The following is a 15,588-nucleotide window of genomic DNA, read 5'->3' as shown; positions in this document are numbered from 1 at the left end:
TCACCCAAACCAGTACAAACCTGAACAAACTGTATGTATAAAATCATTTAAAATCCCTTTGTCTTCTCTGAATATTTTATGCCTCATCTATAAACTCTATACTATACTCAACGTAATGACAGATGTGGATGCTATGTGATGTCTGTGCCCGGTGAAAGTTCCATAAGCAGAATAACAAATGTTAGGGGAACTACAGTAGTTAGTGTAATGAGCTTTACTAGGACAAATATTTGTATCTCTTTTCTTTCCATTTCCTCCAGTCTTGTCCCAAGGGGATGGGGTCCAAAGGAAATCAGCCAAGTGGGTTTCTGAGAATGCTAGAGAAGTCGTAACAACTTTGTAAAAAATGTTTTTGCAAGTAACTTAACGTTTTTTTAAATGTATATTTTGTTGGCAACAAGAATCATTCTATGCACACAGAAAATTGTTCAATTGGATGTTTTTGCTCTAAATCCCGGTTGATGGGCTAGTACGTGCACAAAAGTCCCAAGAGGCCAGATGTAATTGTGAGGAACAGATAGCATCTTCACCTTCCTCCTCTCCTCTCCTCAATCCTGCGAGCAGCCGCCCGGACAGAGAACGCAACAGGTCTAATCTTGGATAGTCTCAAACAAGCTTTTTTGACATAGAATTCAAATTACTGTCGCTGAAATTAATTTATTCATCTTTAAATTATTATTTTGACAAAAAGAAGAGCAACTGTAAGAAAAGATGATTAGAACAGCAATGGAACACGTAAAGAAGCATCCAGGGGTAAGTACTTATTTTTGTTTTATGGTTATTACCTCAAGGGAGTTAGTAGTCTATAATATTTCATGAAAGTTTCATAATTTCTGTTGTCGGTGTGTAATATGCAACCAGTTGTTGCTCAATGGAATCAAGTGAGTAATCAAAATGACTTGAGATGGCAGTTCCAAACATCAGTTAGGGAAAGGGAAAGGGGGATACCTTGTCAGTTGAACAACTGAATGCCTTAACTGAAATGTGTCTTCCGCATTTAACCCAACCCCTCAGAATTAAACCCATATGATGAGTGTCATTAGGCAAGTTAAAATGAAATAAAAGTTTAAACTCTAAATAGGCTTCACTTCTGCATTTTGACATGTTAAAAATGTTTTTCTGAAACAGTATCAGGCAGACATTCCACTCACAGACAGACAGAGACAGGACAGTTTCAAGAATGTAAAAATGTGACCAATATCCTGTTCAGAATTCATTCTAACAAGGCTCTTACTAGTTTTTTGAACTGCAAGACCATTGTATCCAATGGAGGTAAAAAAATGATTTTGGGTTGATTGACTTTTAAGTCATTATGGGTTTCGTGGAAGGATGGTTAGCTAGCTTAGTGGAGTCCATGGGTGCGTCATGGTTATGTTAGGGCTGTAGGTAATGTTTTTCTATGGAAGAAAGGCTTTGTTTTCACTGTAAATAGTTAATTTCACTTGGTGAACATCTGCTGAACATCTATCCTCAACCGTTCTGCTGATGTCACTCACAACCCTAACCATTTATTGACAAAGGCTATGTAGAAATGCTCAGATTTCTATGCCTCAAAGTGAATGAAATGGTCATGCTATCTCCCTCTTTCTTCTTACTCTCTCATAGCTCATCCCCCAGTTCTTCTTCATCTTGTTGGGAATGGGAGGAGCCTCCTTGTATTTGGTCCGTCTTGCAAAGGGGCCCCATGTCACGTAAGACTCTTTACCATTTTCCTTATTGTCCATTTTATTTTTAAATGAATATGGTTTAATCAATTTCTTAATACTATCCAATTAAAACAAATAGTAGTGGATGCCAATTCCCTTTAACATCATTAAGGTAATCCCACCTCTTGTGCCGTTCTGGGGCATCAATTCCCATATCACTACTAACGGGCTATGCTGCTGCGAGTTTTTGGAAACTAGACCTGGCCCATGAATAGTTGATCATAGGCAGACTAACACAGTTCCCTCTAATCCCATTTGTGTTTGTCCTACTTCGGCCTGCTTTGACTGCTGTGTCACTGTACAGCTGGAACAAGAAGAACAACCCTGAGCCCTGGAATCAGCTTGACCCTACCTACCAGTACAAGGTACAGTACTGCCAACACTGTCAGCAATAAACACACTTTACTGCATCTTATTCCATTCTTCTTTGACTTGACAACAATGTAATAGTAATGTAGCCTATCAATAGCATGAGTTAAGTCATATATTTTGCATCAATATAAGTAGCCAAGAGAATTATGTAAATCCTGCCATATTGTCTTCTTCCCCAGTTTGTGGCCATCGATACTGACTACAAGAACCTGAAGAAGGAGGGACCTCAATTCTGAGTATCTTCCCTCTATCCTAACGGCACCAAGTCCAGCCCGAAGAACGTCACTGAAGAATTCAAATCTGAGAAGAATTTGTCTCTCAACACTTCTAATGTATACAAATATTGGGAGATTGATCCATAATGTTGATGATCAAATCTATAAATGTGTCTGTTTGTTTTATCATAAACATTTTATTGTTAGTTTGACAGCCACTAAATTTAACAATGAATGTGCGCATTATGAAAAGAGGCAAGAGTGTGCATAGATTTGTTCACCAAATTACAGTGAACAAAAATATAAAAATGCAACATGCAACAATTTCAAAAATGTTACTGAGTTACAGATCATATAAGGAAATCAGCAATTTGAAACAAACTAACCTGGCCTTTTGGATTCTAGCTTGAAATATACTTATTCATGTTACCATACCAGAACTTAGTGATTACTTTACATGATGGGTTGGGAAGGTTACTTTCTAAATGTAATCCGTTACAGTTACTAGTTACCTGTCCAAAATTGTACTCAGTAACATAACTTTTGGATTACTATTAGATTACTTTCCCCTTAAGAGGCATTAGAAGAAGACAAACGTATGTTACCAATTGAACTACATCTATTGCAGGATAAATCCATGTTGAAGTTTACATAGCTGGCCATATATGGATGTTAAATTTTACTTTATGGGTTGGTTATGTAGGCTTCTTCTAACCCATCGCCTTCTACTACATATGATAATACAATTAAATTATATCTTTACATTTAAAACCAAAGTCTATCAGAATTCCAGTCATTCTAATAAATGTTATACCCCTTGAACTTCAGGAGTAGGACTTGGAAATATGGAAGAATAGATTAGCTAAATAGTTTTACCTGAGTGTAACCCCAAAACCAAGGACTTATTAGCCAGCCCTACACTGTTGTTTATGATTTTGTTGTCATGGAGGACTGATTGGGCTCATTAATAAATGCTGCTCTCATAGAATGACATGCTTTGAGCACCACTGAAAGGTGTTATTTACATGTGAAAAATGAATGTCATATGCTGCATTTGCTATAGGCCTGTTGTTTAACTTTTTTTGTTGGTGACACTTTGATAAACTTGATAATATGCAGCTGTTTAAATGGCAAATCCACAGATGAAACAATAACAAAACGGTGCCCCGCCTCTGTTTTGGTAAAAAGCTGAGGGATGGGCCTGGATAAATGTAACCACTCTCAGATTAATAGACAGAGCTATGGATGCAAGGACTGACCATCCATGATAACAAAATTATTGTTGTAGCTATGTTATGTGGCTATATAGTGTTTGTTTACATTTGCAATGTTTACAAACACTGGAGAAAAACAAGGTCATATTTTGGGTTCTCATTGAGTGTGACAACTAAGCTCATGAGGCATTCATAAGTTATTTTCTTCAATAACCAATGGGCATACTGTATATGGATGGATGTAGCAATGGATGTAGCAACTACAGATTGCCCCTTTAAGTATATTTGTTTGAACATTTGTTCATTAGGCCTATATATTTATTTATTTTTAATCAGTATGAATTAGATTGAGCAATAAAAGCCCCACTTTTATTCCATAGGCTGGGATCAGCACTCTGCAACTGTTGCAAAAGTGCATTTTCACAATGATTGATAGGCAGCTTAAACTTCTTGAATTCAACCATTATTGGGTTCAAATACACATTTAGATTTCTGAACTGCCATCCACTAACCAAAATCCGTAAGGAGCAAATAGCTAAATGAGAGAGCAGCAGTGTGATTCACATCAATGCGCTATGTAGATATCAATAATAACTGCTGTCATCCTTACCTCCAAGCGTTTATTTAAGTTGGATAATCTTTGGATGCCGACAGCAGTCGTGCCATTGGAAGACATAGTAATATAGTAATCTGACCACAATATTTTTGCTGGTAACATAACGGATTACAGTTACCGGGTTTTTGTATTCCCCTACATGTAACGGATTACATGTAATCCGTTACTCCCCAACCCTGTTTTCATCTATAAGAAATGTGTATGTTGGGGGTCAAGGAAGGGTAAAGAGGAACTTGGTGTGTGGAAAGTGACTGAGTGAGAAAAGGGAATGTGCAGAAATTTCATAATTTGTTCAAATGTATTATTGTAGAATATGAATGTTCCTAAGGAGGGAGACAAAAGCCAAGAGTCTAGTTTCAGTCCTTGATAAGGCAGACCATTTGCTGAGGAACTAGGACCATGAGAGATGTGGAACTCTACTCTAGATAAGGTCAACAGTTGAAGAGAGAAGACACTGCTGGGAGGGGGGCCACAGGAGCCCACCCCGAAGACCATCTGATTATAGTCCTATCTCTCACACACACACACACACATTTCCACGCCCATGATGGTCATAGACTTAGGCAGGGCCATGACCATACCAGTAAGAGGAACCTCCTGTGTTTCTGCCTAACAACAGAGGAGTGTCTATCTTAGACATGCAAGGAGATGATTCCACCTAGTTGGGAGGTTTAAAGATGTGCTTGTGTGACTTGTATGTTGTGTTTGCAGCTGAAGCACCCAGTGGGTTGAATAAACTTGGTTTTAGCTTTTTCTTGTCGTCTGGGAGTTTTGACTGTTTATTCAGAACCTAACAGGCCCTAATCTATTGATTTCACATGACTGGAAATACAGATGTGCATCTGTTGGTCACAGATATCTTTTTTAAAAAGGTAGGGGCGTGGATCAGAAAACCAGTCAATATCTGTAGTGACCACCATTTTCCTCATGCAGCGCCACACATCTCCTTCGCATAGAGTTAATCAGGCTGTTGATTGTGGGCTGTGGAATGTTGTCCCACTCCTCTTCAATGGATGTGCGAAGTTGCTGGATGTTGGCAGGAACTGGAACACGCTGTCGTACACGTCGATCCAGATCACCCCAAACATGTTCAATGGGTGACAGTTTGTGCAGAAATTATTTGTTTGTTCAAACCCACAGTTTCATCAGCTGTCTGGGTGGCTGGTCTCAGACGATCCCGCAGGTGAAGAAGCCGGATGTGGAGGACCTGGACTGGCGAGGTAACACGTGGTCTGCGGTAGTGAGGCCTGTTGGACATACTGCCAAATTCTCTAAAACGACGTATGCTAGAGAAATTAACATTCAATGAACTGATAGCAGCTCTGGTGGACATTGCTGCAATCAGCATGCCGACTGCACGCTCCCTCAAAACTTGAATTGTGGAATTGTGTTGTGTGACAAAACTGCACAATTTAGAATGGCCTTTTGTTGCCCCCAGTGCAAGGTGCACCTATGTAATGATTATGCTGTTTAATCAGCTTCTTGATATGCCACACCTGTCTTGTGGATGGATTATCTTGGAAAAGGAGAAATGCTCACTAACAGGGATATTAACAAATTTGTGCACAAAATTTGAGAGAAATAAGCTTTTTTTATGTAAGGAAAATGTCTAGGATTTTTTATTTCAGCTCATAAAACATGAAACCAACTTTTTACATGTTGTGTTTATATTTTTGTTAAGTCTAAATAAAAAGTATGATCAATTTCTGAATGGAAACTGTCTACCTATGTCTACCTATGGCTCTAAGCAAAAATAGTTAATCCTACACGAAGCAAACACTTTCAATCAGTTGGTCTGCACAAAGGAAAAGAGTGGAGGTTGTACGTTTGCCAGTGATAGTGTTTAGCCTGAGAACAGTTAAGCAGGAAGACAGGACTCATGTCAGGCTGAAGACAAGGCTCATGTTGGGCTGAAGACAGGACTCATGTCGGGCTGAAGACAGGACTCATGTTGGGCTGAAGACAGGACTCATGTTGGGCTGAAGACAGGACTCATGTCGGGCTGAAGACAGGACTCATGTCGGGCTGAAGCCAGGACTCATGTCGGGCTGAAGCCAGGACTCATGTCGGGCTGAAGCCAGGACTCATGTCGGGCTGAAGCCAGGACTCATGTCGGGCTGAAGACAGGACTCATGTCGGGCTGAAGACAGGACTCATGTTGGGCTGAAGACAGGACTCATGTTGGGCTGAAGACAGGACTCATGTTGGGCTGAAGACAGGACTCATGTCGGGCTGAAGACAGGACTCATGTCGGGCTGAAGACAGGACTCATGTTGGGCTGAAGCCAGGACTCATGTCAAGCTGAGGACAGCTTCAAAGGAGTAGTGTTCTTCGCAAGGAAGAGAAGTGAGAATGACCAAAGGACGGGCGAGTGATGCGAGTGACGCTATAAAGAGGGATGTGCTCACCTCTTTCACCACTCGACCTGTCTTTCTCCGACAGACGCTGTGTGATTGGTCTTCTCCGAGTAGTGATTCCCAGAGCGAATCCCAGTGTATTACATTGAAACGAGTATTGAAAGTCCTCGGGTTCTTTCGGAACAAGGCCATCCTCTCGAAATCTAGGCTAACACTTGTTGAAGCGATGATGGCGAGCTATATACTCTAGTCCACATCGATGCAATCAATCACAATATATGAAAATAATTAGGGGGACAGCACACTAAAGAACTCAACCAAACGTGATTCTTAAATTATTGACAGGTCATCTTTTAGAAGTTTTCACATGAAAGTAACACGTTTGTTTAATGCAATGCAAATCAACATCGGCTCAACAGCAACGGCTGTACGACAACGTAGTGTTTCTAATACATGATTTTAACAGGGTATTATATACAGTATTGCAGTAAAAAGTAATAGAGCTGAAAAACATTATTTTCCCTGACGATCAACAGAAGAATCTGGGAAAAGGAGAAAGACAATTTTCTAAATAAACAGACAAGTCACGAGACAAGACACATTGAGAACTTCAAGTTATGTCATTCTCACAACCACCACAAGATTCCATAAATAAGATGGTTGGCACGTTTTGGTCAACAAAATAATATTTATGTTTACTTTGTGTTCATGTGTGTGGTGTTATCTAACAGGGGCTCTAAGAGATCCTCTGTTTGCTCTAATTCTAGCAACCCCTTGTCCATTACTACAGTACTAGTCTACAGTGAGAGGAAATGCCAGAGGAAATGCTTCTCTGTTTAGGAACTCTGAAGGCCACATCCTCCATCTACACAAAATCACAGTTACAAAACCAATAACTAACCTACTGACTGTGCTGCACTCCTTAGATCTAGACCTAGCTAATAAATAAGGTGAAGTAACCAGATTTGATATGTGCATAACAAGGTTATTATAGTTTTGTAATGTATTATTTGTTTTTATTTCTTGTTTTCAGATTTGATTTACTAGTTTTATTTAGTTTCAGTTGGATAAAAACATGTATATTTTGCACAGGAAATAGGTTTGGTAATGTTTAAATTATAAAACAATCCTAATGTGAATTTGATTTAAAGGATAAGCTCCTAGACTGGTGCAAAAAATATGGTGGAAGGAAACTGTTTTTGCCCATGTTACACCAATCTAATGCTTTTTAACTTTAGTAGTAGATGTAAGAACAATCCAGTACCTTTAACATTAAAGAGGAAAAACAACACATTAAGTCATGGCACATTTGACATGTTATGTTTATGTAATATTAAACATGTGTCACTGACCAACCCCTTCAAATAGCGTTAATGACAACAGCAAAAACATAACATTTTCTGTTAAGTTAGAACTGCCAAAGGGGGATGAGTTGAAATCTACTGCAGAGATAGCCTGAAAAGTTCTGTCATACTTTCCAGGTCGATGCCCAAACAGTTCGAGCTTCTAATTTTAAAAATTAGAACCTTCAGAAATAAGTCTCTCACTGTTGCCACCTGTTATAGACCCCAATCAGCTCCCAGCTGCGCCCTTGACAACATATATGAATTGATTGCCCCCCATATATCTTCAGAGTTCGTTCTGTTGGGTGACCTAAACTGGGATATGCTTAACACCTCGGCCGTCATACAATCTAAGCTAGATGCCCTTAATCTCACACAAATTTTCAAGGAACCCACCAGGTACAACACTAAATCTGTAAACATGGGCACCCTCATAGATATTACCCTGACCAACTTGCCCTCCAAATACACCTCTGCTGTTTTCAATCAAGATCTCAGCGATCACTGCCTCATTGCCTACATCTGCTATGGGTCCGGGGTCAAACGACCACCCCTCATCACTGTCAAACGCTCCCAAAAACACTTCTGCAAGCAGGCCTTTCTAATCGACCTGGCCCGGGTATCCTGGAAGGATATTGACCTCATCCCGTCAGTAGAGGATGCCTGGTTGTTCTTTAAAAGTAACTTCCTCACCATCTTAAATAAGCATGCCCCTTTCAAAACATGTAGAACTAAGAACAGATATAGCCCTTGGTTCACTCCAGACCTGACTGCCCACGACCACAAAAACCATCCTGTGGCGTACTGCACTAGCATCGAATAGTCCCCGCGATTTGCAACTTTTCAGGGAAGTCAGGAACCAATACACAGAGTCAGTTAGGAAAGCCAAGGCTAGCTTATTCAAACAGAAATTTGCATCCTTTAGCTCTAACTCCAAAAAGTTATTGGATACAGTAAAGTCCATGGAGAATAAGAGCACCTCCTCCCAGCTGCCCACTGCACTGAGGCTAGGAAACACGGTCACCACTGATAAATCCACGATAATCGAGAATTTCAATAACTATTTCTCTACGTCTGGCCATGCTTTCCTCCTGGCTACCCCAACCCCAGCCAACAGCTCCGCACCCTCTGCAGCTACTGCCCAAGCCTCCCTAGCTTCTCCTTCACCCAAATCCCGATAGCAGATGTTCTGAAAGAGCTGCAAAACCTGGACCCTTACTAATCAGCTGGGCTACACAATCTGGACCCTCTCTTTCTAAAATGATCCGCTCTCCATTGTTGCAAACCCTATTACTAGTCTGTTCAAACTCTCTTTCGTATTGTCCGAGATTCTTAAAGATTGGAATGCTGCCGCGGTCAACCCCCTCTTCAAAGGGGGTGACACTCTAGACCCAAACTGTTACAGACCTATATCCATCCTGCTCTGCCTTTCTAAAGTCTTCAAAAGCCAAGTTAACAAACAGATCACTGACCATTTCGAATCCCACCGTACCTTCTCCGCTGTGCAATCTGGTTTCCGAACTGGTCACGGGTGCACCTCAGCCACGCTCAAGGTACTAAACGATATCATAACCGCCATCAATAAAAGACAGTACTGTGCAGCCGTCTTCATCAACCTGGACGGTTCTGACTTAGAATATGTGGACAACTAAAAATACCTAGGTGTCTGGCTAGACAGTAAACTCCCCTTCCAGACTCACATTAAGCATCTCCAATCCAAAATTAAATCTAGAATAGGCCTCCAACACTCTACTCAGCAAACTGGATGCAGTCTATCACAGTGCCATCCGTTTTGTCACCTAAGGTCCATATACCACCCACCACTGCGATCTGTATTCTCTCGTCGGCTGGCCCTCGCTACATATTCGTCGCCAGACCCACTGGCTCCAGGTCATCTATAAGTCTTTGCTAGGTAAAGCTCTGCCTTATCTCAGCTCGCTGGTCACCATAGCAACACCCACCCGTAGCACGCGCTCCTTTGACCGCCTTTCCTTACAGTTCTCTGCTGCCAATGACTGGAACGAATTTCAAAAATCGCTGAAGTTGGAGACATATCTCCCTCACTAACTTTAAGCATCAGCTATCTGAGCAGCTTACCGATCGCTGCAGCTGTACACAGCCCATCTGTAAATAGCCTTTCAGTTACTAGTCCAATGCTCCAACCACTAGGCTACCTGCCGCCCCTAAATGATATCGCCAAAGTCAAGGCTCGGTAGGATAGTCAGCTTTACAAGGGTATGTTTGGCAGCATGAGTGAAGGATGCTTTGTTGTGAAATAGGAAGCTGATTCTAGATTTAATTTTGGATTGGAGATGCGTAAAAGAGTCTGGAAGGAGAGTTTACAGTCTAACCAGACACATAGTTATTTGTAGTTGTCCACATATTCTAAGTCAGAACCGTCCAGAGTAGTGATGCTAGTTGGGTGGGCAGCGATCGGTTGAAGAGTATGCATTTAGTTTTACTAGCATTTAAAAGTAGTTGGAGACCACGGAAGGAGTGTTGTATGGCATTGAAGCTTGTTTGGAGGTTTGTTAGCACAGTGTCCAAAGAAGGGCCAGATGTATACAGAATGGTGTCATCTGCGTAAGGTGGATCAGAGAATCACCAGCAGCAATCACTGATGTTGCTCTCTTGGTTGGCCAGTCCAAGCAGATTACTTATATGTTCATGGTGGCAAAATAAATATGTACAAAAACCAAACTACAAAAATGCATGCCCAACGAAATAGGTTAACTAACACAAAGAAACAAATATAGGCCGGCTGAGAGGCTTCTAGCATCCTCTTTCTCCCGGACTGCCAATCATCCTTATGGCCCACACCTGAGTAATTATCAATGTTTCCCGGCAGAGCACATCACTTAAACCGGTTGCTGCTGCCCCTAGGGATGAGGTGTGGAAGTGTAGTATGTTGTCTATCTATTTTTTTTTTTTTTACATTTATTTTTAAATGCCTTCCTAACCATCTTAAATAAACATGCCCCATTCAAGAAATTTAGAACCAGGAACAGATATAGCCCTTGGTTCTCCCCAGACCTGACTGCCCTTAACCAACACAAAAACATCCTATGGCGTTCTGCATTAGCATCGAACAGCCCCCGTGATATGCAGCTGTTCAGGGAAGCTAGAAACCATTATACACAGGCAGTTAGAAAAGCCAAGGCTAGCTTTTTCAAGCAGAAATTTGCTTCTTGCAACACTAACTCAAAAAAGTTCTGGGACACTGTAAAGTCCATGGAGAATAAGAACACCTCCTCCCAGCTGCCCACTGCACTGAAGATAGGAAACACTGTCACCACTGATAAATCCACCATAATTGAAAATTTCAATAAGCATTTTTCTACTGCTGGCCATGCTTTCCACCTGGCTACTCCTACCCCTGTCAACAGCACTGCACCCCCAACAGCAACTCGCCCAAGCCTTCCCCATTTCTCCTTCTCCCAAATCCATTCAGCTGATGTTCTGAAAGAGCTGCAAAATCTGGACCCCTACAAATCAGCCGGGCTAGACAATCTGGACCCTTTCTTTCTAAAATTATCTGCCGAAATTGTTGCCACCCCTATTACTAGCCTGTTCAACCTCTCTTTCGTGTCGTCTGAGATTCCCAAAGATTGGAAAGCAGCTGCGGTCATCCCCCTCTTCAAAGGGGGGGACACTCTTGACCCAAACTGCTACAGACCTATATCTATCCTACCATGCCTTTCTAAGGTCTTCGAAAGCCAAGTCAACAAACAGATTACCGACCATTTTGAATCTCACCATACCTTCTCTGCTATGCAATCTGGTTTCAGAGCTGGTCATGGGTGCACCTCAGCCACGCTCAAGGTCCTAAACGATATCTTAACCGCCATCGATAAGAAACATTACTGTGCAGCCGTATTCATTGATCTGGCCAAGGCTTTCGACTCTGTCAATCACCACATCCTCATCGGCAGACTCAACAGCCTTGGTTTCTCAAATGGTTGCCTCGCCTGGTTCACCAACTACTTCTCTGATAGAGTTCAGTGTGTCAAATCGGAGGGTCTGTTGTCCGGACCTCTGGCAGTCTCTATGGGGGTGCCACAGGGTTCAATTCTTGGACCGACTCTCTTCTCTGTATACATCAATGAGGTCGCTCTTGCTGCTGGCGAGTCTCTGATCCACCTCTACGCAGACGACACCATTCTGTATACTTCCGGCCCTTCTTTGGACACTGTGTTAACAACCCTCCAGGCAAGCTTCAATGCCATACAACTCTCCTTCCGTGGCCTCCAATTGCTCTTAAATACAAGTAAAACTAAATGCATGCTCTTCAACCGATCGCTACCTGCACCTACCCGCCTGTCCAACATCACTACTCTGGACGGCTCTGACTTAGAATACGTGGACAACTACAAATACTTAGGTGTCTGGTTAGACTGTAAACTCTCCTTCCAGACCCATATCAAACATCTCCAATCCAAAGTTAAATCTAGAATTGGCTTCCTATTTCGCAACAAAGCATCCTTCACTCATGCTGCCAAACATACCCTTGTAAAACTGACCATCCTACCAATCCTCGACTTTGGCGATGTAATTTACAAAATAGCCTCCAATACCCTACTCAACAAATTGGATGCAGTCTATCACAGTGCAATCCGTTTTGTCACCAAAGCCCCATATACTACCCACCATTGCGACCTGTACGCTCTCGTTGGCTGGCCCTCGCTTCATACTCGTCGCCAAACCCACTGGCTCCATGTCATCTACAAGACCCTGCTAGGTAAAGTCCCCCCTTATCTCAGCTCGCTGGTCACCATAGCATCTCCCACCTGTAGCACACGCTCCAGCAGGTATATCTCTCTAGTCACCCCCAAAACCAATTCTTTCTTTGGCCGCCTCTCTTTCCAGTTCTCTGCTGCCAATGACTGGAACGAACTACAAAAATCTCTGAAACTGGAAACACTTATCTCCCTCACTAGCTTTAAGCACCAACTGTCAGAGCAGCTCACAGATTACTGCACCTGTACATAGCCCACCTATAATTTAGCCCTATCAACTACCTCTTTCCCAACTGTATTTAATTTATTTATTTAGCTCCTTTGCACCCCATTATTTTTATTTCTACTTTGCACATTCTTCCATTGCAAAACTACCATTCCAGTGTTTTACTTGCTATATTGTATTTATCTTGCCACCAAGGCCTTTTTTGCCTTTACCTCCCTTCTCACCTCATTTGCTCACATTGTATATAGACTTGTTTATACTTTATTATTGACTGTATGTTTGTTTTACTCCATGTGTAACTCTGTGTTGATGTATCTGTCGAACTGCTTTGCTTTATCTTGGCCAGGTCGCAATTGTAAATGAGAACTTGTTCTCAACTTGCCTACCTGGTTAAATAAAGGTAAAATAAATAAATAAATAAAAAATGTGCTTCATGGTAAACTTAGCTACTATATCATAACAATATCACACAGAGAGAAGGAGGAAATAACAATAATCTATAACAATTATCTCCCATTTAGGGCAATTACATTATGACATAGGTTAAAGGGGCAATCAGCAGTAGAAACAATAACAGTGTCCTCCCTGTCTCTACTTCAGTGAAATTCATATACAAAGCTATGGATGGAAGGACTGACCATTTTAGGACCACTATTGTTTTCACTATATATTTTACCTCTTGGGGATGTCATTCGAAAACATAATGTTAACTTTCACTACTATGCGGATGACACACAGCTGTTCATTTCAATGAAACATGGTGAAGCCCCAAAATTGCACTCGCTAGAAGCCTGTGTTTCAGACATAAGGAAGTGGATGGCTGCAAACTCTCTACTTTTAAACTCGGACAAAACAGAGATGCTTGTTCTAGGTCCCAAGAAACAAAGAGATCTTCTGTTGAATCTGACAATTAATCTTAATGGTTGTACAGTCGTCTCAAATAAAACTGTGAAGGACCTCGGCGTTACTCTGGACCCTGATCTCTCTTTTGACGAACATATCAAGACTGTTTCAAGGACAGCTTTTTTCCATCTACTTAATGTTGTAACTACCCATCCCGGATCCGGGAGCGTAATCATCATCTGACACTAATTAGCATAACGCAACGGACATAAATATTACTAGAAAATATTCAGATTCATTAAATCACAAGTGAAATATATTGAAACACAGCTTAGCCTTTTGTTAATCATCCTGTCATCTCAGATTTTTAAAATGCTTTACAGACAAAGCAAGACAAGCATTTGTGTAAGTTTATCGATAGCCTAGCATAGCATTATGACTAGCTAGCAGCAGGCAACCTGGACACGAAAATCAGAAAAGCAATCAAATTAAATAGTTTACCTTTGATGAGATTCAGATGTTTTCACTCACGAGACTCCCAGTTAGATAGCAAATGTTCAATTTTTCCAAAAATATTATTTTTGTAGGCGTAATAGCTTCGTTTGATCTTCACGTTTGGCTGAGAAATCGACCGGAAATTGCGGTCACTAAAACGCCGGAAAATATTCCAAATTAGCTCCATAATATCGACAGAAACATGGCAAACGTTGTTTATAATCAATCCTCAAGGTGTTTTTCAAATATCTATTCGTTAACATATCAACCGGGACAGCTGTATTTTCAGTAGGACCGAGAGGAAAAATGGCTAGCTCTGTATTTTACGCAAGAATCACTCTGAGAGCCATCAGGTGACCACTTACGCAATATAGTCGCTTACACTCATTCTTCAACATAAATGCGTGAAACTACGTCAAAATGCTGTAGACAACTTGTGGAATACGTAGAAAAAGGAATCTGGTTGATAGCCCATTCACTGCTCAATAGGGACGCATCGGAATGCAGAGCTTTCAAAACATTCCGGATTGGATTTTTCTCAGGCTTTCGCCTGCAATATGAGTTCTGTTATACTCACAGACAATATTTTCAAGAGTGTTTTCTATCCTAAGCTGTCAATTATATGCATATTCTAGCATCTTGTCCTGACAAAATAGCCTGTTTACATTGGGTACGTTATTTTTCCAAAAATGAAAATACTGCCCCCTAGTTATTAACATTGCAAAAATCAGAAACTTTCTGTCCAAAAATGATGCAGAAAAATGTATCCATGCTTTTGTTACTTTTAGGTTAGACTACTGCAATGCTCTACTTTCCGGCTACCCGGATAAAGCACTAAATAAACTTCAGTTAGTGCTAAATACGGCTGCTAGAATCCTGACTAGAACCAAAACATTTGATCATATTACTCCAGTGCTAGCCTCCCTACACTGGCTTCCTGTCAAGGCAAGGGCTGAATAAAAGGTTTTACTGCTAACCTACAAAGCATTACATGGGCTTGCTCCTACCTATCTCTCGGATTTGGTCCTGCCGTACATACCTACAATTCCGCTACGGTCACAAGACGCAGGCCTCCTAATTGTCCCTAGAATTTCTAAGCAAACAGCTGGAGGCAGGGCTTTCTCCTATAGAGCTCCATTTGTATGGAATGGTCTGCCTACCCATGTGAGAGACGCAAACTCGGTCTCAACCTTAAAGTCTTTACTGAAGACTCATCTCTTCAGTGGGTCATATGCTTGAGTGTAGTCTGGCCCAGGAGTGTGAAGGTGAACAGAAAGGCCCTGGATTAACTAACCGCCCTTGTTGTCTCTGCCTGGCCGGTTCCCCTCTTTCCACTGGGATTCTACACCTGCATTGCTTGCTGTTTGGGGTTTTAGGCTGGGTTTCTGTACAGCACTTTGAGATATCAGCTGATGTACGAAGGGCTATATAAATAAATGTTATTTGATTTGATCCATTGTATCAA

At 41.3% G+C, this 15,588-nt stretch overlaps 1 protein-coding gene across 1 annotated transcript; it reads left to right on the top strand.

Moving 5' to 3' along the window:
* The first annotated feature begins 483 nt into the window (after positions 1–483).
* Positions 484–3,295, top strand: LOC110492353 (NADH dehydrogenase [ubiquinone] 1 alpha subcomplex subunit 4-like 2). Its single transcript, XM_021566593.2, has 4 exons — positions 484–753; positions 1,606–1,691; positions 2,011–2,071; positions 2,258–3,295. The coding sequence occupies exons 1-4, from the start codon at positions 712–714 to the stop codon at positions 2,312–2,314; spliced, it is 246 nt and encodes an 81-aa protein (XP_021422268.1). The 5' UTR covers positions 484–711; the 3' UTR covers positions 2,315–3,295.
* The last annotated feature ends 12,293 nt before the right edge of the window (positions 3,296–15,588 follow it).

This window comes from Oncorhynchus mykiss, chromosome 16 (genome assembly GCF_013265735.2).
Source record: "Oncorhynchus mykiss isolate Arlee chromosome 16, USDA_OmykA_1.1, whole genome shotgun sequence".
Classification (NCBI taxonomy): domain Eukaryota; kingdom Metazoa; phylum Chordata; class Actinopteri; order Salmoniformes; family Salmonidae; genus Oncorhynchus; species Oncorhynchus mykiss.
The sequence above is the reverse complement of the archived record's forward strand: the minus strand, read 5'-3'. Positions and strand labels throughout refer to the sequence as shown.